At 34.3% G+C, this 23,393-nt stretch overlaps 4 protein-coding genes and 1 non-coding gene across 7 annotated transcripts; 2 read left to right on the forward strand and 3 right to left on the reverse strand.

Annotated features, from left to right (window-relative positions):
• Window positions 1-2,552: 2,552 nt before the first annotated feature.
• Window positions 2,553-5,122, forward strand: LOC111793885 (putative transporter C405.03c). Of its 2 annotated transcripts, XM_023675952.2 has the most exons (9): window positions 2,553-2,842; window positions 2,960-3,370; window positions 3,442-3,656; window positions 3,736-3,806; window positions 3,894-3,995; window positions 4,202-4,319; window positions 4,398-4,533; window positions 4,618-4,703; window positions 4,957-5,122. In XM_023675952.2, the coding sequence occupies exons 1-9, from the start codon at window positions 2,762-2,764 to the stop codon at window positions 4,973-4,975; spliced, it is 1,239 nt and encodes a 412-aa protein (XP_023531720.2). In that variant the 5' UTR covers window positions 2,553-2,761; the 3' UTR covers window positions 4,976-5,122. The 2 variants fall into 2 exon arrangements, with proteins under 2 accessions (XP_023531720.2, XP_086979235.1); XM_087123109.1 differs by lacking the exon at window positions 4,957-5,122 and having other exon boundaries at window positions 4,618-4,884.
• A 153-nt stretch (window positions 5,123-5,275) lies between these two features.
• On the reverse strand, window positions 5,276-5,349 carry TRNAR-UCG (transfer RNA arginine (anticodon UCG)). The gene has a single exon. It is a non-coding gene; the product is annotated as a tRNA-Arg (tRNA).
• Window positions 5,350-6,529: 1,180 nt separating this feature from the next.
• LOC111793584 (uncharacterized) lies at window positions 6,530-8,884 on the reverse strand. 2 transcript variants are annotated; one of them, XM_087123103.1, is made up of 5 exons: window positions 8,568-8,884; window positions 8,404-8,479; window positions 8,124-8,167; window positions 7,710-7,905; window positions 6,530-7,026 (listed from the first exon to the last, which is right to left on the reverse strand). In XM_087123103.1, exons 2-5 carry the CDS (start codon window positions 8,438-8,440, stop codon window positions 6,719-6,721), a joined length of 585 nt encoding a protein of 194 aa, XP_086979229.1. In that variant the 5' UTR covers window positions 8,441-8,479; window positions 8,568-8,884; the 3' UTR covers window positions 6,530-6,718. The 2 variants fall into 2 exon arrangements, with proteins under 2 accessions (XP_086979229.1, XP_023531302.2); XM_023675534.2 differs by lacking the exon at window positions 8,404-8,479 and having other exon boundaries at window positions 8,568-8,883.
• A 7,018-nt stretch (window positions 8,885-15,902) lies between these two features.
• Window positions 15,903-20,551, forward strand: LOC111792635 (pyrophosphate-energized vacuolar membrane proton pump). The gene is made up of 8 exons (XM_023674172.2): window positions 15,903-16,319; window positions 17,584-18,158; window positions 18,246-18,625; window positions 18,707-18,793; window positions 18,888-19,218; window positions 19,383-19,793; window positions 19,878-19,937; window positions 20,020-20,551. The coding sequence occupies exons 1-8, from the start codon at window positions 16,064-16,066 to the stop codon at window positions 20,224-20,226; spliced, it is 2,307 nt and encodes a 768-aa protein (XP_023529940.1). The 5' UTR covers window positions 15,903-16,063; the 3' UTR covers window positions 20,227-20,551.
• Window positions 20,482-21,534, reverse strand: LOC111792636 (protein SRG1-like). Its single transcript, XM_023674174.2, has 3 exons — window positions 21,298-21,534; window positions 20,969-21,216; window positions 20,482-20,898 (listed from the first exon to the last, which is right to left on the reverse strand). The coding sequence occupies exons 1-3, from the start codon at window positions 21,532-21,534 to the stop codon at window positions 20,676-20,678; spliced, it is 708 nt and encodes a 235-aa protein (XP_023529942.2). The 3' UTR covers window positions 20,482-20,675.
• Window positions 21,535-23,393: the final 1,859 nt, after the last annotated feature.

The following is a 23,393-nucleotide window of genomic DNA, read 5'->3' on the forward strand; positions in this document are numbered from 1 at the left end:
AAGCCGTCTCTAACAACAGAACGGGTTCTTCTCTCTAAGTGTTTAGCAGACATTGGACGTTGCCAACTGGCTAAAACATATGTCATCGACTAAAAGGTAAAAAATTCGAATCCCGCCTGTGTATGTTGAAATTAGCTCTATCATTCTTAAATATTATGAAGCGGTGTGAGCGCTTTGAGACAAACAAGATATTTAAACTTCTTTCTTATTTTCTCCATGTACCAATAGTTGCCAAGGAGGAATTATATATATATATATATATATATATATATATATATAGATTTTGGTTTGTTCCAAAAATGGAAAAAGAAAAAAGGGGAAATAAAAGTCTGAATGGTCTATTAGTTACTAATATTGGACAAAAACTTATCTTTCTATGGAATTGTGTAGTCGAATTTCTGCAAAGGTTAATAATTTCCCCATGGATTCTGATTTAGCAGAGCACTGTAATCAAATCATTTACGCTTCTTTATTTTTCTTTTGTGTTGAAAATAATATCATATATGCTTCTGTTCTTGATTCATATTTGATTTTTAGCATTTCTATAAATTTCAAAAATGATAATTACATGATTGGCTGAAGAAAATGAGGAGTCCAAATGCAAATGACTTTGTAATTGTGGAGACTAACTTTAGGAGTCCATAGGAAATTTGTGGCGAAAGGCTTTTTAACATAGCAAATTAGGTAAGAAAAATCGATTCTGTGTTGTCTTTGTTTGTGTGTGCAAAAATCTGCATTCATTTCATTTCTTTTATTATATTATCTTTTTTTTATTAAAATATTTAATTTTAGTCTTCCCTACTTTAAAAGTTCTTGGTACTTTTAAAAAATCTTAAAATTAGTTTTTTTTTTTTTTTTTTTTTGTTAGTTTAAAGTTATTTTTTTATTGAAATTAGTGAAATAGTAATAATAATTTCTTTTTGAAAAAGTTAACCAAAAATTAATAACTATTTTAAAGATTTATAAAAAGAAAGTAAATATCACAAATTATCTGCAGCTTTTTTTGATTCGCACTTTTTCACTTTGACCAAACTCTTAAATTGGCATCATTTTTTTTTTTTTTAATTTGGCTTCTTCTATATTTATTAAAATGTTCAATAACAATCAAAATATGCAATATGATTTTAATATTGCTTTAAAACTTTAGAGGTATTCCAAATAAGGGGCAAAAGGGTAATTAGGTGGAATATATATACTTAATTTGGTTTGCGTGACACATAAGAAAATGTGACGTGGAATATTAAATTTATAGGATTTGCTCTTATATTAAGAAAACAAAAATATTCTCTCGATCACAACTCTAAGGAGACTTATTCTAGTGGGACAAACATATCTTATAACCACATGGGATGTATAGCACAATCAAAGTATGTCCATTTTTTATTCGAAATCATAAATTCATTTTATGCATAATTTCTATTTATGATGTAATTAGTAATTTTTAAAAAACATAAAATTAATTATTTAGCTAGTAAAGATGAAAAATATTGTTTATTTTTATCGTTTTGGATCCTCATTAGTTAGATAAATCTATAAGTGAAAATTCTATTTATAAATTCAATGTTTTAAAAAATAAAAAATAATAATAAATTTAATTTAATTTATTTGACAAAGTAACGACTAGAAAGTAACTGATTAGAATCAGGGTTAATAATTAGGTTAGGTTGGGGAAAAAATAAATGAGAAAGGTAAAAAAAAAATGAATGGACCGAAATTGAAAATTGAATATAGGACTTGTGACGTCATAATTGTCAAAGTTGGTCTTACAGTCTTCGTCTCCTTATCTTCTGTCAGAAAATTAAATTATTATATATTTTATTAATGTAATACATTAATATCCATTTTTTTATTAAATAAATATGAACACATTTAAATTGTCGGAATGAATCACAATTATTAATAATTTTATGATTATTCAAGAAAAGATTAATCTGGCTGGTGGTGCAAATTACAATGCTTATTTTAAATTGAGATAAAAAGAACGTTTTAATTTAATATCTGTGAGCCTTCTTGCAACATGATCATGTTATCTATTTGTCTTAAACTAATTTTTATTAAATCAGCATACAAGTTCTTTTTACATGATTTGTTCTTACTCATACACTTTATAAAAAAAAATTTAAAACGTTACGTAACATAAAATTGTTCCAAGATAAACATGTTTAATTATGAAATTCGTATGATTGAGTCATGGTAATAACTATGAATTCTCTTAAGGTTTCATTGTCCGTAATTTCATATCTTCAAAGTTCATTCTAAATGTAATGTCGATTCATTCATGTATAGTCATTACAATCAATTATAATCGAGCGATATGTGTTATTCTACGAGAGCGGCGAGCAAATGTTTAGTCAAGAGTTTGATAAAGAAAGTTGATAGGAAATAGAAATACGTAAGAATAGAGAAAAAGAACATATTGGCTTCAAACACGACCAGCCACAGAGAAACAGAGAGAGACATGACAGAGTTAAAAAAAAAAAAAAAAACCTTAGCTGAATCCAATGAACTGCAATCTCCATATGTTCTTTAATAACACTCCATTTTAGACTTTTGGGAGCTCCACCTTCACCACAACCTTACAAAATCTTCCCTCCCTTTGAACAAAATGGATAACTTTTTTTAATTTCTTCATCACCATGCATGAAAATAGGTATATAAAGAGCTTGATTTTAAGACCAAATCTCTAAAGCTTATAACCATTCCATTTATTTCTCGCAATACCAATAAAGTTTTTGTTTTCGTGTAATATTATCGCATTTTCATGGCTTGGAAGTACAAAGGAGGGCTAATTCTTCTCGTTGCCGTCGTGGTCATATGGGTCGCTTCTGCTGAGATCACACAGGTATCTACTTTCACTTCTAACTTAAAAGATTAAGTCGATACGTAATTTCTTTTTTCTTAGGTTTATATCTCGCTAAATCACCACCTAATTTAATACCTTTAAATTTATGTTGGATAGAGTATTTTTATGGACTACGAGCATCCGTTTGTGATGACATATGTCGGAACCTCCATGTTGGTGGCTTATCTTGCAATTGCCTTCATCAGAGAATGCATAGTGAAGCTATTCAGAAGCCATTTTCCAAATGGAAATTCTAAAGAAGTTGCAGAGATTCAAGAACAAGATAATAATAATAATAATACCAATAATAACAATCATAATAATAATAATAATAATAATATATCCGAGGTGGAAAATGGTGATGTTCATTGTGTGAACATTGAATGTGAAGAACAAGAGAAGGGGAGTGTTAGTAATAACGGTCGTTGTGAGTGTGAAGCTGAAAATGGAACACAAGAAACACCGTTTAGTACAAAGCAAATGGCTGTTTTGGCTCTTGCTATTGGTCCCATCTGGTTTGTCTCCGAGGTCAGTAATTCGAGTCTCATTCGACTTTAATTAGTTATCAAACGGAGCCTAAAATTATAAAAACGGTGCAGTATTTTACAAATGCGGCATTGGCAAGAACGAGCGTAGCAACCACCACCATATTGTTCTCAACGTCCGGTCTCTTCACACTCATACTCGACGCATGTTTCGAAAGACAATCTCTAAGCATAGTAAATGTCGTTGCAGTCTTTGTCAGCATGGCCGGGGTTGCTATGACCACCGTCGGAAAGACATGGGCTCGTGATGAAACCCAATCCTCTTTCGGGTACGTCTATTTAGATTTATGATATATAAGTAAGAACACTATCATACCATACCGATGAAGATATTGTGTTTATTTTTAGGCATGAAAAGCATTCGTACATCGGGGATGTATTTGCTCTGCTCTCTGCTTTCACAGACGGGCTCTACTACGGTTAGTTTTGGATCGTAAATGGCTTAAATAACATAAAAATAAGAGGAAAAATTAGATTTTCTCAATGAATTTGATATGATTATGCAGTGCTTTTGAAGAAGTATGCAGGGGAAGAAGGGGAGAAGGTTGATATGCAGAAATTTTTGGGATATGTTGGGTTATTCACACTCACAACTCTCTGGTGGCTAAGTAAGTCCCACGTCGATTAATTTAGGGAATAATCATGATCATGAGTTTATAATCCAAGAATACTGTCTCCATTGTAACGAGACTTTTTAGGGAAGTCCAAAACAAAACTACGAGAGCTTACACTCAAAGTGGACAATATCGGAGATCCGTGATTCCTAAGACTCACACTTCTTTTTTTTTTTTTTTTTTTTTTTTTTTTGTTGCAGTATGGCCCTTGAGAGCCATTGGAATAGAGCCCAAATTTGGCATACCACAATCCACCAAAGTAGCAGAAATAGTGCTTGCAAATTGCTTTGTATCAAATTTCGTCTCAGATTACCTCTGGTGAGAGCTCAAAGTTGATCAAAAGTTCAAAACTTTTTAAATGGGTTAGTCAAATTTTGAAAGAATGGGTAATTTCAGGGCAATGGGTGTTGTTTGGACGAGCCCACTTGTAGCTGCTTTAGGTGCCTCGCTAACCATACCGCTAGCCATGGTGGGAGACATGCTACTCCATGGCCGCCACTATTCTTTGGTTTATATTTTTGGATCCCTTCAAGTAAGCAATCAAAAATGTCCTATTCCTATTCCTATTCCTATTCCTATTGCGTTATATTCCGTTGATTTTGGTTTAATTTCGTAGGTATTTTTGGGGTTTATGATCGCTAACTTTTCGGATTGGATATCGCCCAAGTTAAAGTTGAGGAAGAAGTTCTTCAATGGAGCGAAGTAAATACGTGAAGCTCTTATTGATCGTATGATTATATCAATATTTTTTTTCCTAAATGCTTGAGAATGTATAACCCAAATGGTGAACTTCGAGCATAGATCGAAAGGGATGGTGGGATGATGCTTAGTTTCGAGTTTTAATAATAAGCTGAATAAGTATATATATTTACAAAGTTGATTACTTTTTTTTTTTTTTTGTTTTAATTTATGGGAGTTTTATTTTCTTATTGTTTTTTTGGTAATTTTTGAGCAGATATTCATTACTTACCTAAAAACAAAAGGCAGGCTGGGAAGATCAAAGTTTAAGGAAATGGGATGACAATGAATGAAAGATGTTTTCAGTTGATTTTGTATATATATTAATTTTATTATATGGGATAATAATTTAAAGTATGTATTTTTGTTTTATAAATGTTCAATTTATGTCTTCAAAAATAGAAAATTTTATATTATTGTTTCTTTCCATAAAAATAATGGAAAAAAAAAAGTCTGGTTTATTTGGATAATAATGAATAATAAAGATCAAATATTAAAATTGGACAATTTGTAAAAATCCGGGAAGAAAAAAAAAGCGACCACAGTGGGAGTCGAACCCACGACCTTTTGATCCGAAGTCAAACGCGCTAATCCACTGCGCTATGCGGTCAATTGATGACTGTTAACTCTTTTTATTTTATAAATACTAATTTATTATTAATTTTATTTCCTAAATAATAAATAATTAAACCCTTAATAAACAAATTCCAATTCTAAGTAAAACTAAATCAATCAAAGAACGTAAAACTAAAATGAATGCGAAAGAATGACTATCACATATATTGTTAGTATCATAATTTGTTGAGATTAAGATAAAAATTAACACCAACAATGTAGAAATATCGAAACCTAATTTCTTTTTAGATAAATTTGTAATTTGCTCGTATAAATAAGTTCACGTTAACCATACATTTTATGAAACTCCCTCATATGCCATGTCAATTCAAGCAAACTCGATCTATGACAATGTAATAGTCTAAATCCACCGCTAGCATATATTGTCTGCTTCAATCCGTTACATATTGTCGTCAACCTCACGGTTTTAAAACGAGTCTACTAGAGAGAGTTTTCCACACCCTTATAAGGAATGTTTCATTCTCCTCTCCAACCGATGTGGGATCTCACAATCCACCTCCTTGGGGACCCAGCGTCCTCGCTGGCACCCTTATAAGAATGCTTCATTCCCCTCTCGAACCGAGGTGGGATCTCACAATCCACCCCCTGGGGATCCAGCGAGACGCTGGCACAGACTCTGATACCATTTGTAACAGCTCAAGCCCACTGCTAGCAGATATTGTTCGTTTTTTTCCGTTACGTATTACTGTCAACCTCATGTCCTTTATAAATGCGTTTACTAGAGAGAAGTTTCCACACTCTTAAAAGAATGCTTTGCTCCCTCCCTTGCCAATTGATCTCACACATTGAGATTGTTGGTATTTTAGGTATCAACGGCTGCCTTTGCTGCCAATGTTGGGAGTAAAATTGACTCATGATTCTTCAAAAGGTGATTCTGTGTGCATCTCATCTTGTTTTCACTCTTCCTTTCTTTGTGTATAAACAAGTCATCTACTAAAGACATGGATTACTCATTCCCATTTCTTCTAAAAGGAAAAAGGGAAATTTCTACGGTCATGATATCTTTATTCTCTAAAATATACTGTTTTAGACATTGCCCTACACAAGTACATAAATGTCTCCAGCTAAATTCCTCTGCTGCTACTTAACAAAAATTCACTCTACTTCTACGCAAAAACCAATCTACGGAGCTCAAATCCTCGAATCGATATCACTATTTTCGGTAACGTTGTGATTTAAAGCCACCATTTTCCTTTTCAAGTCACAGACATCCAAAAAGACAGTGATAGATATAGATTAGTTCATGGAAAAATAGTTGAGGATGCAAAAAACCTCCACCTATTCAATGCCAAGCCTAATTCCCCTATTGTTGGTGTGATGTGATATCATATGTACAGCTCAACTCATTCCTGTTCTCCTTTCGAATCGTCAATAGGCGGTTCCGTGCACAATGGACAAGGCGGGTCGCTCCTATCTTCGACGTTTGGTCTGTTCTCCAGACAGTCAGCATGATAGACATGGCCACAAACCAAAACTGCAGCAACGGGAAGTTCGCGAGAAGAAGGTGTGTTGCCGAGAGAGCAAAGCTTTCGTCTCATCAGCTTCTGGCAAATCCCACATAGCATCCTCATTCCATTAGATGATATTGCATCCTTCCCCAAGGAATTGTACCTTATCCTTTCTGGCCCCCAAAATGAGCGCTCAGTGCCATCTAAAATCAATGCAAAAAGTTTGAGTTAATACAGAACAACAACATCATCATCATCATCATCAATGTAGAAGAAGCGATTCTAGATGATCTTTAGAATTTTTTGAGGTCTATGATATATTTTTAGGACATTTCCCTTTGTAAAGTGTTTCACGCAACACAATCGACTGTTCTTTATCCAGAATTCCAAGTACTAAAGTTTACTTTTTCCTTTGTAAAGTGTTTCATATTCAATATATTCATATCACAAAGAACATGAACTCTAATTCAAAGCAAGGTGCCGTGTCATCCAACCAGAAGAAATGTTAGAATTTAATTTATTTGAGATATGGCATACAAACCACCTTTCTATAAGGTCCATCGCTAGTAGATATTGTCTATTTTGGCTCGTTACGTATCGCCGTCAGCCTCACGGTTTTAAAACACGTTTACTAGGTAGAGGTTTCCACACCCTTGTAAGGAATGTTTCATTCTCCTCTCCAACCGAGGTGGGATCTCATAATCCACCCCTTTGGGCTGTTACATTTCATTTGATTATAAGTATCCACATGTGCATATAGGGAAAGATTTTTCAAACATCTTATAACATTTAATAACATTACAAGTGAACATGTCATCGCAAAACGTCCTCTCATTCCCAACTGAAAAATGTTCATGACCATGTTTAGGAACTTCAGAAAGTATACCTATATGGTCTGGAAACTCCGAGTTGCGATGAGCAGCAAAAAACTTAAAAGCGGGTCGCTCTTCAAGTATGGTTCTCACTCGGTTATCACGGGAGGTGGATGCATTTGGTTGACTGGTCGAACCTCGCCGATAATATTGGTGGCTATACTGATGACATAAACGTTTCATGAATACCGGGCGGGCAAGAGTCTGATCCTGCTTGTTCAATGCAACATAGCTTTAATAGATTGCCATCAACTGAAAGGAGGGATCTAAATGTTTCTCTAGTAAGGGAAAGGTTTGAACTACTATTTTGCCTACTCACTCAAACTTGAACTAGATAAGTCAAGGACGCAAGCAAGTTTAAATAACAAAGTATGAACAGTTTCTCATTTTTAAAATAGAATGTCTGAAGCAAACAAAAGAGTACAAACCTCTTCCGACCGCACATCCATTTGATTGGAAAAAGTCACTGCCCCTGCAACATACGTATGATCATGTTCCATTTTATCATTCAAAACATAGGAAAATCAGAAGAATACATCAGTTCTTCCAAAGCATTCAATCAAAACTAATTCTAAAAGGTATTGAAGTAGCCAATTGACTGAGATTGGTCAACAAACTACATCCTTAAAGGCCAAAACAATCCCCAATATATTCTTGTGGAAAACTCTCATAGATCGGATTGAAATTCTAAAAATGCCAGTTACTTACAAAACCCATGCCGCCCCAAGCGCCCCAAGCACCCCATCAATTTCAAAGCTCAAACAAAGGTGATTTAACCAAAACTCTTACAGACGCAAAGGAATAATCTCTTACAGACATTTCATCAAACAGAAACAGAGCATGACGGGTTACAAAGGAAAAGAAGGGCATACCAGAAAAATGAAAAGGACGATCGGGGAGGGTCTGATCAGAGTCTCGCTTGCGCTTTCCCATGGTGATTAAGATCGTTAATAAAGCGAAGAGAGTGAGGATTAAATTAGGAAGTTAAATTTAGGCGATGATCTGTGGTGATGAACATGGGAAATTGAATTGAATTTAATAAACGCTTTTGATTTGGGCCATTTCGGAGCTTAAACACAAACCCTGTTGCCGATTTTCGATTCAACGAAATCACTGGAATTTGTTGTGTGTTATTCGATTTCGATTTCGAGTTCTTGCTTTTCCTTTCTTATTATTCCTTTTTTCACGGATGCCTTTTGAAAAATCTATCTAAATTCTGATTTTTCTATTTTGTTATTATTTATTTATTATTATTATTTTTTTTTTTTGGAAAAGCTGATTTTGATAAATAACCATCAAATAACAAAGATAATAATTTACAATAATAAATACATATTTTTATTTACTTTTTCTAATGTTTTAAATAATCCTTTTATTCTATATCCATAAAATTTTATCCTATTAATTGATTTTCCATTAGTATATGTTAATTTTAGTTTAAAAAAAATTAAAGAATATATATTATTTATTAAAAAAAAATATTACAAAATAAAAGTAACAATTTCATCGAGATTGCTATTGAGTTTATTGGGCCGGGCCTGCTTTGGTGGGCCTACGTTAATACAAGACTGAGGCATGCTTTGTCTTACAGCTACTAGATGGGCCTACTGTTTTCGGCCTCGTACATATTTTGGGCCCACCCAGAATCTGTAAGCCCAACATCATCTAAATAAAAAGGTTAGCCTTTAGATTAAGTTAATAATAAAAGAAGACCATGTTTAGCTTTAGATTATGATAAACCATAAAATTAAATCTTTGGATTAAGATAACACGTGGAAAAGTTTATTCAAATAGCGACTTTGACCGAGTCAATAATGGTTTATTTTCACATTATTTTAATCTTGCACGCAACAAATAAAAATTTGTGTTATGTGATTCTTTTCAAATATTTATTTATTTTCTTTTCAAAAAAGGAAATTGGTGGGTTGTATTCCACTTATTATTATTATTGATTTTATTAAATAAAATAAATTGAGATATTTCTTAATGCATCGTTTTCTGCGGGTGTATTAAATAAAATAATCACCTTCTTTTTTTCATACAAAAAAATAAAATTATTAAAAAATATATATTAATTTTACCTATTCATATGTTTTGACTTACAATTAAAAAACAATTTTTTTTAGTAAAATAAAAAACTGAAATTTAAAATTTGGTGAGGCTAGCTGTTTTTCACAATAATCTATACTTTTGAGTAAATTTCACTTATTGTGAAAAAATAATTATGAATTCAATGAACCCATTAATTATATTATTCACATCTAACCAAAGTTGGTATTATTATAATAACAATCTCATAATATCGTTAATTAATTCGTGTTTTGTATAATAATAATAATAACGTTTTTGTACAATAATAATAAATATTATATATAAAAGGAAAATCTTTTACATTATAATATTATAAAACATATATTGAATATAAAAATAAAATTATAAATTGCCCATAGACTAACCAATAGTAAACTCATAAAATTCAACAAAATTAATATTAAAAACTTTATATTGACTTTTATATAATATTCTCAAAAATTCAAATTACTATATAGTGGCGGAAATTTGGAGGTGATAACGTCAAGCAAGTTGTAGAAAGCTTTTGGTTCTGGGCTATCCTCGAACCGCTGGAAGGGATAGGATCCCTTATCTTTTGGGACAGCTTAACTGAGAATAGTCCAAAATACCCTTATGGCCAACGGACGACACACCCTAATTTACTCATTTGTCCCTTCTCCAACCTAAGACTGCCCTTGTTTCTTCGGCTGAAGGGTACTGCCCTTTTCGGGAATTTAAGGGCCCCACCTTCTTCATAAACCTTCTCCTTTCATTCAATACCCTTTTTGGAGCTTTTTCCACAATGACAATGGCTCTCTCATGTATATTCCTTTCGGATCCCTTTTTTATTCTTTTAAAAGTTACATTAATAATATTCTTTATAATACAACTCGATGACACTAACATTTCTCTCCATATCTTGTAACATAGTCACGTTATTCCCACGTACCAACACAAATCCTTTCAAGATATAGACCGGTACAAAACCTTTTTAAGATATTTTGTTCTCACTCACATGCATCCTATAAAAACTCTTAAGAGATCACCCAAAATTGCTACAAACAAAATACACTGAACCATGGAGTTTCTATGATTGAGTTATCGAAAAGAAAAGTGCATCTTATTGGTATAAATAGTAACTTTCATTTTTTTTAAGTTCTTATAATCGTAGATATTGTCTCCGTCAATTCACGTAGCCTCTCTTAGAACCGAAGAGTATCCCCGCATACCAACACAATTCTTTTCAGCACGTTTTGTACTCACTCACGTGCATCACAGGAAAGTTTTGATGAGGTCACTAAACAAAAAATTGCTCAGGCAAAACACATTTAACCATGAAGTTTCTACAATTGAACCAACGAAAAGAAAGATACATCTTTCAAGTTATTCTTAGTCGTCCTATCGTGAAGATCACTCTCATTTGCATGTGGTATCGGTTCATCAATGTACCTATTCTTTACTCGAATATCATAATAAACATTTTAAAACTACTTTTATAGAGGAAATCTATTAATGTGACAAAAAAAAAAAAATCAATATAGGATTGACTAGAAATATGTAGTAGTGATCGAGACACCTCTACACCATTCAAATTGAGTTAAGTAGTTTATTTAGTTAGCCCTTTCGCTTTCGATCCTAATAGATGAATAAATCTTGTTGCGGCCAACCTTCTCACGTGACACCAATGTGAACTTTGAGAAAATCCATGTGGGTACACTAATTATTATTCCTAACAAATAACATGGTCTAATTTAAGGTTAAATATAAGGACAATATATTTTAAGGTTTGGGGGATTGAAATTAAGAAAAGAAAAGGCAAAGTTAGAGACCAAGTTCACATGTTTAGAATGTTTGAGGTAAGTCACATGAAATTGTCTAACGAAAAAAAAAATGTCACATATTATCACATGAAAATTCAATTAGGTTTGAATGTGATATTTCATCCTTTTAACGTTGTTGATATGTTTCTTCCATCCTAAATGTAGCAATCATTGTCTGCCTTTTAATTCCTTTTTCCTTTTTTTCATATCTAACTTTTATTTTTTTAAATTAATGATTAATTATAACATGGGCTCATTCAATGTAACACGAGGATTAACATCCAATTCTATCTTAACATTTTAATACATTACTATATATTAATATTAATTTCTTAAATATGTAAGCTAAAAACTTACGTGTATAGATAGAACTTATAATTAATGGCTATCCTCCTAATACGACAATAATCCAACAACCTTACATTAATTTTTTTTAAAAATAATCGTGGACCAACTTTTTTTATCTACGAATGTTTAAAATTTTTTTACGATAACCCATATATTTTTTTTAATAAATATCTGTTGACGTTATAGGCAATACGGTTTAAAAATTACTCATGGTAATATTATGATTGATTTTTTTATAAATATTTTAAAATTAAAAGAATAATCACTTGATGATATGAGAGCGACAATAAATAATGACATAAATAATCTTTGTTTGGAAACAGGGGTATTAATGAGCGGACCCACAGTGCCAGCTGTAGATCGAGGGAATTAGGGAAGTAGCTAAAACTGAAGTTCGGTGGGTGAGATCTGGGGGGAGGAGGAGGAGGAGGAGGAGGAGCCACCGTAGGCCTCCGTGCTGTGCCACCGACATTAACCACGGGCCCCATTCCGATCAACCATTAATAATTACAGCTCAACCTACTCATAAAAATATGTGTAATAATTTATTGTTGTTTCTTAGTTTATATAAAATTAATGTGCAAAATATCTGTGTGGAATTTTTAAAAATAAATAAATTAGAAATACAAGTGGATCGGTCTACACGTGGAAAAACAAGTGGGCATGATTTAGAAACACGTGTGAGTTTTGGTTGTTGAGTTGGTGCTGAGGAGGACATATATATACCTATATATATATATATATATTTATATATTTACCAAATATAATGCTCGTTTTCACACACCCATCAATATTCAAATTTTAAAATCCATAATATAACGGTTATTTCTTTTCTTAATACTAACTTATTTTGTGTTCTTGCAAATTATTATTTTTAATCGAGATTAAAAAATTAATAATATTATTATTTGATATACATAAAAGAAAATAGAGAAAAAAAAAGGGTATGGAATTATGGAAAAGAAGAAGAAAAAGGAGAGAATCCCATGATTGCATAATTTTGACAGAAATAAGTAGAAAAAATAACAAATTCAGAATTCTCTTTTGTAATAATAATAAAAATAAAAAAATAAATAATAAAAAAGGAAGTAGGATCCCCTTTTAAAAAGCGATTTTATTTATTCTATTCTTTGGCATCGTATTCTACGAATTGCCACCTAGCCCTCATTTTTGGAACTCCACCCTTTTCGCCCGCTTTTCCTCGAATTTTATTAATGTTCTTTACCTTAAATTAATGATAAAAAATTAATTTGGTATATAATGTTTAATTTAATTCGGGGATAAAATAAAGAATATATAGGTAAAAAGGGACTAAATTAGGCGTTTGATGAGAATTATTACCGATTTTGTTTAAAATTGAGTGCTGGGATAAATTAAAAAAATGGAGAGAAAATGAAGATAATTAAATTAAATTAAATTAAATTAGCCTAGGGGCGCTAAAAATATAATATAATATAATATATAAATTCGGTGGCGATTGTGTAAACACCAGTCTGAAACTGATACCCACTTCAGTGGCACAGAAAAAGCAGCCAATGCCTACGTCCCACAAAACAATTCGCATCTTTCTCTCTCTTTTACCCTTTTCCCATTCATAAATAAATAAATAAAAAGATTATAAAAAAAGGTTTAAATTGCCCTTCAGAATTATTTTTTTATAAAAAAAACAGAAGAACCAGTTGTAATTTTTATTTATTTATTTCTCCCTAATCTAAGGGCCAAAGGTTGTGTTAATTTATTATTATTTAATTGTCTTTATTGGAGTTGTTTGTTGAGTGTCCGTTGGATCATGGGTCGGGTTGTTCTCATGTAGCCATTATTATCACACTTTCACATTGAGTATCCTCTAAGATAATTCCATGCACTTGTCATTAATAATAATAATAATAATAATAATAATAATAATAATTCAATTCAACTTTTAATTAATCCTCACGCCTCTTCAATTCAGTTAGTTTCATCTATAAATTATGAATTAATATTAAAACTTAATAATTTAATATTTTAAATTCATATCTAATTATTATTAGAAAAACATATTGTGACAATCTAGTTAATATGTACTTTACCCAATGATAAATAGAGCCATCCATCCATCCATTCATCCATCAAACTGTCTTTTCCATCACCCACTCATTACTCTTAATCATTTATGCTTTATATATAATCACCAATCATGCTTCCTTTTAATCAAATTTATTAAAAGTATTAATAAAATTAATTATGTATATTTTTTTTTTAAATTAAGTAATGTGTATTACTGTAATCCAAAATAATAATAATAATAATAACGTGATTTAAATAAAATTCACACAAAACTAAAGTATCAAGATTTTGACACCTGTTTTACTTAAGATTTTGATGCTTGGTTTTTTTTTTCTTTATTTATTTTTCCTTTAATGTTTTAATAAATTTCAATTTAATATAATCATTACTTTCTAACTGATATTCTAATTGATGAGTTTAGTTTGTGTTTAAGAATTATGTTGATAAGGATGACAAGGCAAAGGAATCCAACGGAAAATTTATTCTTGGAGAGTGGAAACTTTAATGAATGAGATTCTTCTTTTGTTTTCATGTCTTTTTGCAAGACATCTCTCTATATGTGTGTATATATATATAGCAACACAATATTTACCTTAAAAATAAAGTTATCTATATTTCAAATTAAAAATATTAAAATTACATTTTGGGCTAAGGACAAATTACCATTAACTTATATAGTAAAGTTTTAATTTTGAAAGTTAAATCTTTAAATAATTTTTGTTTGAGTAAAAAGGTGAACATAAAAATTATATTAAAAAAACGAGATTTGAAGGTGTGACTTGTAGAGAAGCAGGTTTGCCATATTAAATGACATAATATAATAAATTTATTTTATACGGTGATTTAATTAATTTATTCGAGATTAAGAAATTAAATTGATGTCTTATCGGATGGGATAGAAGAGATGCCACGTAGATTATTGTTTTGAATGGAAAAAAGGTAAGTAATGACTGTTGGGATGTAATTTGGCGTAAATGAAGGTTAGAGAGAATATTTTAAGAAAAAGAAGGGAAAAAAAAGGAAGAAAAGATGAAAGATAAAGAAAAGCTGATTCGGATAGAGGATGCGTTTGGTTTACGCTCTCTTTCCATCACTGTTGGGGTTGGTTTGGGTTCTATATTGACAGGTGTTATCCGAATAACCATGGCCACGTCATCAGACCATATTATAAATAAATAAATTAATAAATAATAAAAATAGAACAACGGCGGAGAGATGGCTTCCATTTTAAGGAAAAAGAGAGGGAAAGAGGGTCAGGTAACAGTTAACATCATTAAAAATGGTTTGTTCCAAAACGCTGTCGTTTCCTTCCATGTCTTGTCTCATTTTCTTGGCCGTTGGAAGAAAAAAGCATCCCTTCTCTTTCTGTTTCATTGCTTTTTTTTTTTCCATCTAAATTCAATTGATTTTTCATATTTTTCATTCTCCTGCCCCCGGTTTACAATATTACGTCACTGCCACTTACCTCAACTTTTATTAATTAAAAAAAAAAACATTATTACAAATTTGAAAATTCAGTTAAATCTAAGAGAAAGTAAACAATAAAACCTGTAATTTATGTGGGTGGCAAGAGAGTAAATATTAAGAATTCTGTGGACGATTGGATAGCGAGGGGAGGGGGGAAGGAAGGGGAGTGTTTGGTTACAAGGAAATGGAGGAGGTGAAAAAATGAAAATAGAGAGGGGGGGTAAAAAGGAAAAACTAAAAATAGAACCCAGAGAGTGGACGGTAACAAAAAAAAAAAAAAAAAAAAAAAAAAGGAAATAGGGGAAGAAATTAAGCGGAAATAGAGAGTAGCTTAATCGGGTTAAGAGTTTGTTTGGACGGATTCCGGAGTGGGAAATTAATCTCACCCAAACAAACCTCATCTGATTTTGTGATCCTATTCCTATTCCTATCCCCATTTTTCTCTCTCTTCCATTTGGTTTGGGAGATGAATATAAATGTGAGTTCCCATTTCCCTCAACGCATCTCAGCCTGAAATCGCTTCCTTCCATTCACTCACTCTGCCACCACCCCCCACCAAACCCTCGTTTTCTTCTTCCTTTTATCCTTCGTTTCGTGGGGTTCGTTTCCCTGTGTGTGTTGGTAATTCTTTCGCCATGAGTGTTACCATTCTTCCAGATCTCGGGACTGAGATTTTCATTCCGGTATGTGCCGTTGTCGGAATCGTCTTCTCTTTGGTGCAGTGGTATTATGTTTCGCAGGTTAAGCTCTCGCCTGGCCGAGATGCCGCTCACAACAACAGCGCCGGTTCTAAGAATGGCTACTCCGACTACCTCATCGAGGAGGAAGAGGGCGTCAACGACCATAACGTTGTGATTAAGTGTGCCGAAATTCAGTGTGCCATTTCTGAGGGTATACCGTTTTCTCGTTCTTGTTCCTTTCAGATTTGGTTTCTGCTGTCTTCTTTTTTGCCTTATTAATTCTTGGATCTGGTGCTGGATTCACAGATTTCTTGTTCTTACATTTTGGTTTTCTCGTTTATGGATATTTTTTTTTTGTTTTTTTTTTCCTTTTATGAATGCTCTGTAGAGTTTATCTTGGTTTCACTTCTCGGTTCTTTCCTGGCTCTTGATTTTTGGAGCGGTTTTTGTTTTTGTTAGATGGTAACGTACACTTTGGAAGTTGCGCGTTGTGTTGCGTTAGTTTTGTTGCGCGATTATCGTGTTGTGGTATACGTGTGGATGTTACATTGGTCCTATCTTTCCATGCATTTATGGGCCGTGCTTGTTGTCTTTAAGCTAATACGCTACGTACCCTGTGTTTCGTGGGCATCCTTCCCTGCTTGTCCTTGACAGTTAGGTTCACTGCACTGGTCTTAACACATTACCATAAATAGCTTACGGAGGCGTTAATTACGAATTGTTTATTTCTTTTGATTGATTATATCTTGTCTGTTCACATGGAGTTTATTGGAGTGTCTGTAGACATGAATTTATGAAGAGATCTAGGAACTTATGATCGATTAGTTTCAGTTTATTAAAAACAGAGGACCGGACTGTCAGAACCTTTGGAACTTATTCTCTTACATGGGTTTGTAGTGTTTCTTTTTTGGTTAAGAGGATAGAGTTGCATCACCACATCTGGAGTTTAATCAGCATTTCTTCCAAGTTTATGGGATTCCTGTTTCTTTGCGTCTGGTTCCATGTTAGTGTCTTTTTCGTTCTGTATGGTATTTATTTAATTGTTAGTTTTGTGTATGCCATGCAGAGAATCATATTCATATCCATGATTTTTTTTGGTTGAATCATTGGAAATATTTTTATGAGTTCCTTTTGTTGAAGTGTTCTACGTTAGTGTCTTCTGGAAGTTTTTTTTTTTTTTTTTTTTTTCACTCTGTTTTTTGTTGATTCCTTTTATTGAAGATGCCATCTTCTAGAAATTGTAACTCTTAAGCCAATATTTATATATACTTTTTCTTGCTATGAAAAGGAAGTGAAAAGTATTGTCGTGTCCTCTCATTAGTAAAGTATGTAAGAATATGTGTCGTTTTAAGATGATAAAACCACTTTTTCTAATTTTATCGGAAAGTTTATTCTTTTGAATCATATGGTTTTATGCCTTCTCCTTACGTTGTTTTAGAGAAGTTTCTAACCTTTTTTACTCTTTGATGTATTAGGAGCAACGTCCTTCCTTTTCACGGAGTACAAGTACGTTGGCATCTTCATGGTGCTGTTTGCAGTCTTGATTTTCGTATTCCTTGGCTCAGTTGAGAGTTTTAGTACCAAGCCTCAACCGTGCACATATGACAAAACAAGGACTTGTAAGCCAGCTTTGGCGACTGCTATATTTAGCACTGTATCATTTTTACTTGGTGCAGTTACTTCAGTGGTTTCTGGTTTCCTTGGAATGAAAATTGCTACATACGCAAATGCCAGAACCACCTTGGAGGCAAGAAAAGGTGTTGGAAAGGCATTTATTACTGCTTTTAGGTCTGGTGCTGTCATGGGCTTTCTCCTAGCTGCCAATGGTCTCTTGGTTTTGTTTATTGCCATTAACCTCTTCAAATTGTACTATGGTGATGATTGGGGTGGTCTTTTTGAGTCTATCACTGGGTATGGTCTTGGTGGTTCTTCCATGGCTCTCTTTGGAAGAGTTGGTGGTGGTATCTACACCAAAGCTGCCGATGTTGGTGCTGACCTTGTGGGCAAGGTGGAAAGGAACATTCCCGAGGATGATCCCAGAAACCCAGCTGTAATTTTCATCACTCTAAATATATTTTGTTTGTTCCTTTTGTGCTGAACTTCTATCTCTTAATCGAATCACTCATTGTTTTGGCAGGTGATTGCTGACAATGTTGGTGACAATGTTGGGGATATAGCCGGTATGGGATCTGATCTGTTTGGTTCATATGCTGAATCTTCATGTGCTGCTCTCGTTGTTGCTTCTATCTCTTCTTTTGGCAACAACCATGAATTGACACCAATGCTCTACCCTCTCATCATTAGTTCTATGGGTATTCTTGTTTGCCTGATCACCACCTTATTTGCAACTGATTTCTTTGAGATCAAGGCTGTTAAGGAAATTGAGCCAGCATTGAAGAAGCAACTTATAATTTCCACTGTTCTAATGACCTTTGGAATTGCAATTGTTACTTGGTTGTCTGTTCCATCATCATTCACCATTTTCAACTTTGGAACTCAAAAAGTTGTTACGAACTGGTTAGTTCTTGAATTATTTTCTTACAATTGCTTTTCATTGTCACTAGTGGTTTGATTCACGGTCGAGTATTTGGCTTTCAGGAAACTGTTCTTGTGCGTTGCCGTGGGTCTCTGGGCTGGGCTTATAATAGGATTCGTGACAGAGTACTATACGAGCAATGCATACAGGTAATTGATTTATTTGCATTTACCTATTCACTCAGTAATTTATTTGTTATATAAAGATGAAAATCTGATCACTTATTTTTCTGATTTTATTCAGCCCTGTGCAAGATGTTGCTGATTCTTGCCGAACTGGAGCTGCTACAAATGTCATTTTTGGGTTGGCGTTGGGATACAAATCTGTCATTATCCCTATTTTTGCAATTGCGGTCAGTATTTTTGTGAGTTTCACCTTTGCTGCCATGTACGGCATTGCTGTAGCTGCCCTTGGAATGCTGAGTACCATAGCTACTGGTTTGGCCATTGATGCATATGGTCCAATCAGTGACAATGCTGGAGGCATTGCTGAGATGGCAGGCATGAGCCACAGAATTCGGGAGAGAACTGATGCCCTCGATGCTGCTGGAAACACCACTGCAGCCATTGGAAAGGTATTTTTTGGATATTCTTTTAACCCAAATGTAATGCCTGGATCGATTCTTTATTTACATTGGTCTTGGCCTTCTGTATATTGTCTCAATAGAATTTCCAGTTTCCCACCAAAGCCTTCTAATGAACTTCTGTCAAAACTTCACTCTTTATTTGCCTTTTCCAGGGTTTTGCCATTGGTTCAGCTGCCCTTGTGTCCCTTGCTCTTTTCGGTGCCTTTGTCAGCCGTGCCGGTGTCACTGCTGTTGACGTCTTGACACCCAAAGTTTTTATTGGTTTGATTGTGGGTGCCATGCTCCCCTACTGGTTTTCTGCCATGACAATGAAGAGTGTTGGTAGCGCAGCCCTAAAAATGGTTGAGGAGGTGCGAAGGCAGTTCAACACTATCCCAGGTCTCATGGAGGGTACTGCCAAGCCCGACTACGCTACATGTGTCAAGATCTCAACTGATGCTTCTATCAAGGAGATGATCCCACCTGGTGCTCTTGTCATGTTGACACCACTAATTGTTGGTATCCTTTTCGGAGTTGAAACTCTTTCTGGTGTCCTTGCTGGGTCCCTTGTTTCTGGTGTGCAGGTATGTGTCGGGTTCATTCTTGGAGCTACTTGTTAAACATCAAAGTTTTTCACTAAACGATGTTCTTGTTTTGCACAACTGTAGATTGCCATTTCTGCATCTAACACCGGAGGTGCCTGGGATAACGCTAAGAAGTACATCGAGGTATATGTCAAATCCAATAATCATGTACCCAATGTTGTAATGATTTTCCGGTATTAGATCACCATCTGATTGTCATGGACAGGCTGGTGCCTCTGAGCACGCAAGAACCCTTGGCCCGAAAGGATCAGACCCACACAAAGCCGCTGTTATCGGTGACACGATCGGAGACCCGCTGAAGGATACATCCGGACCATCTTTGAACATTCTGATCAAGTTGATGGCTGTCGAGTCCCTTGTGTTTGCTCCTTTCTTCGCCAGTCACGGTGGTCTTCTCTTCAAGATCTTCTGAAAAGAAGAACACGAGTAATGGGGGAATGGCTGGGGCATTGCATTATCTCTGGCCCTCCTCCTCCATTGACATAACTACCGCGCCTCTTCTCCGAAATTTTCATTGCTTTTTTAGACTCCATATTATATGCTCCTCAAGTCTGTAGCTTTTGATTCCCTTTGAGAAACGTGTAGTTTCAAATGGACGAGCGTTTTATCTTCTCATCGGTTGATGATGAGAAGATGATGAAGAAAAAAAAGAAGATATTTGGTTAAATCTTGTGAAATGAGACTGCGACCTTATTCTCTTTTTCCCAATTGAGAACAGGCTATTATTGTTGTTCCCACACTATGTCTCTCTGTTCTTGAATGCGACTTCCATTTTCATATATATCTGATTTAATTCTCTTTTACATTCATCTGGGAGTGTTGATTTAAAACAGGCTATTATTGAAACATTCAGTGAAAGCATTATAAAAAACATTCATCTGAGCCATCGGAGTGTTCTTTGAGACCAAGAGCAAGATGGGGAGTCGAGCATGGCGGATAGAAGTTGAACCTCGTCACTAAAACAGGACGCTTATCCACCTGCTCGGAAAAGCTCTTAGGCTCCACCTTTAAGGATGCTGCCATGGCGATCAGCACATTTTCAATTATCTCCTTCACTTTTATTGTAAACTCGTGTAGATCTTCCCTGTACCAAAAAAGGGTAACCATTTAATGTTATGAATGTTGTGTTCAATGCTTTCTAGAATGAAGCTGACCTGAAAGATGGAGGATTCTCCGGCCAAAACTTGAGCTTTCTCTCATCCTCCGGATTCACGACCAGATATAACCGATCCGTCCAATCAAGAATTTTGTGCTCCGATATAATCAAATCACTCCCACACCCTTCATGTCCATCAATTTCTCTGTAGTATCTGTTCTTCTCTTCCATAGGCAGTGCGAAAAATTGCTCACTTATTTGACGCATCTGATCCAAAAATGAACTCGAAATGCCGTGATTAGTCGCCTGCAACCCTCACCAGACACATTAATCAACTATTCGCTTCATAGAGAGAAAAAAAATTCAAAAAATTTACAAAAACCAGACCTGAAAACAGCCCCAAGAACTAAGAGCCAACCGGAGCTCGTCTAAAGCAGCCTCGCCGCCCGGCGACGACGACAGTTGAGAAAGGTCAACGACCGGAATCTCCGCCATTGGAAGTGGATCATTGTTGGAATCTCCGCCGCTATAGCCGCCTTTGTAAATGTAACTTTCCGGCGTATCGCCGCCGTCGACGAGAAGTTGTTGCTGGAGTGTTTGTTGGGGGTGGGATTTTTGGGTCATGTTTGAGGAGCTTAATCCGTTTCCTTTGATGGATGTAGAGATTATATAGAACTAAACTTATCTGGAAACCAGTAGATTTGAAGCAGTTGAGATTAACAGTATTGTTATTTAATATTATGAATTGTTTTATTAAAACGAGAATGAATTAATAATGTGAAATCAAAGCAAATTGATGATTTTCATCACTTTCTTCATATAAAATTGAATTCACCCATATTACCACTATAAATCATTTCAAGATGGATCTTCGTCAACAATAAATTAGCCATATATTTTATTTTCTTCTAACATTATTTAAATTTTAATAAATGATCACATGATAATCCAACATTCTCGTGCATACATGGTTATGTTACCTATTCCTCACTTTTAAAGAGTGGGACCTAATAGAGTCCTTCAAGCAAGCATGCTTTCTCCTCACTCACATGCATCTCATGAAAATATCTAGAATATAAAGTTGCTCTAGTAAAACATGTTTAAACTATAAATCTTATATGATTGAGTCACAAAAAAAAAAAAAAAAAACTTTTAGTATATGTAGTAACTTTCCTTTCTTTTAAGCATTTCTTAGTCATCCTATTGTTAGGATTGCTTTCATTCGAATGTGATCGTTTATTTGTGATCATGTAAATCTAGTGAACTGTTTAGTAAGAGATTGAAACTCTAGTGAACTGTTTAGTAAGAGATTGAAACTCCTCCACAAAAGCTATCAGTCTCACGGTTTTAAAACACATCTACGGGTTTAGCCCTACTCCGACCAATGTCTCTACTCCGAAGGGTCCAGCCCTACTCCGACCAATGTCTCTACTAGGAAGAGGGTCTAGCCCTACATAGACCAACATGGAGAGGGTCTAGCCCTACACAGACCAACATGGAGAGGGTCTAGCCCTACACAGACCAGTGTCTCTTATACCGTTCGTAACAACCCAAGCGTTGACACTAGCCCTACTCCAATCAGTGTCTTTGATACCATTCGTAACAAACAAAGCGTGAGCGGATATCAAGAATTTTTTATACATTGTTTATAAAAGAATCAAATTCAAGAGGCAATTATAGAACAACCAAAAAAAAAAAAAAAAAAAAAAATAATAATAATAGTGCAAGAAGTTGTGGAAAAATGGTGATTCTCATTAATTGATAATATAGTATTGTAGAACAAAAAAACTCATAATATGGTGATTCATCATCATCACATTCTTATTGTGATCCAAAGAAGTTGGAAAACTTAGGTTATTCCCTAAGGAATTGAAACGCCCATCAATTCACAAACTTTCCTGATGAGATCCAAGCTAACCGGGGGAATGGCTTTGAGAAGCTGAGGGGAACATTGGTTGAGCTCAGCAAAGGCTTGGCAACAAGAAGGATGAGGAGCAGCAGCATTAGTGAACACATCAGTCATACACTTGGCCGACTCTGAAACAAAGGTTGTGCAGTCATTCAGTGGGATATCCTTTGGCACCTCTGCCACCGCCCCCATGCGGGCTACTGCCGTTGGCACTAACATCAACATGTAAACTACAAATACAAGACCTCCTACATTCAATGATCTCGGCGCCATTGTTGGTACAACACTTATAGTGTGAATTGTGAGTTTTATTTATTTATTTATTTATTTTTTTTGTTTTGCTGAAGGAGAAGCTGTGTATGGAGGTTATATATAGGGAAGGATATGCATGTTTATGGCCATCAAAGCTGCCTAGCTGTTGATTAATCCTACCATGTAGGAGTTGTTGTGAGACTAGACCATTTCTTTCCACCAAATCTTGATTTCTTTGTTTACTATTTTTAAAAGCATTTTATAAGCCAATGATTTAATCTTAATTGAATTGTTTGTGTGGAGACAAATGAATGTAATGAGC

Source organism: Cucurbita pepo, chromosome 4 (genome assembly GCF_057944985.1).
Source record: "Cucurbita pepo subsp. pepo isolate OVF chromosome 4, ASM5794498v1, whole genome shotgun sequence".
NCBI lineage: Eukaryota > Viridiplantae > Streptophyta > Magnoliopsida > Cucurbitales > Cucurbitaceae > Cucurbita > Cucurbita pepo.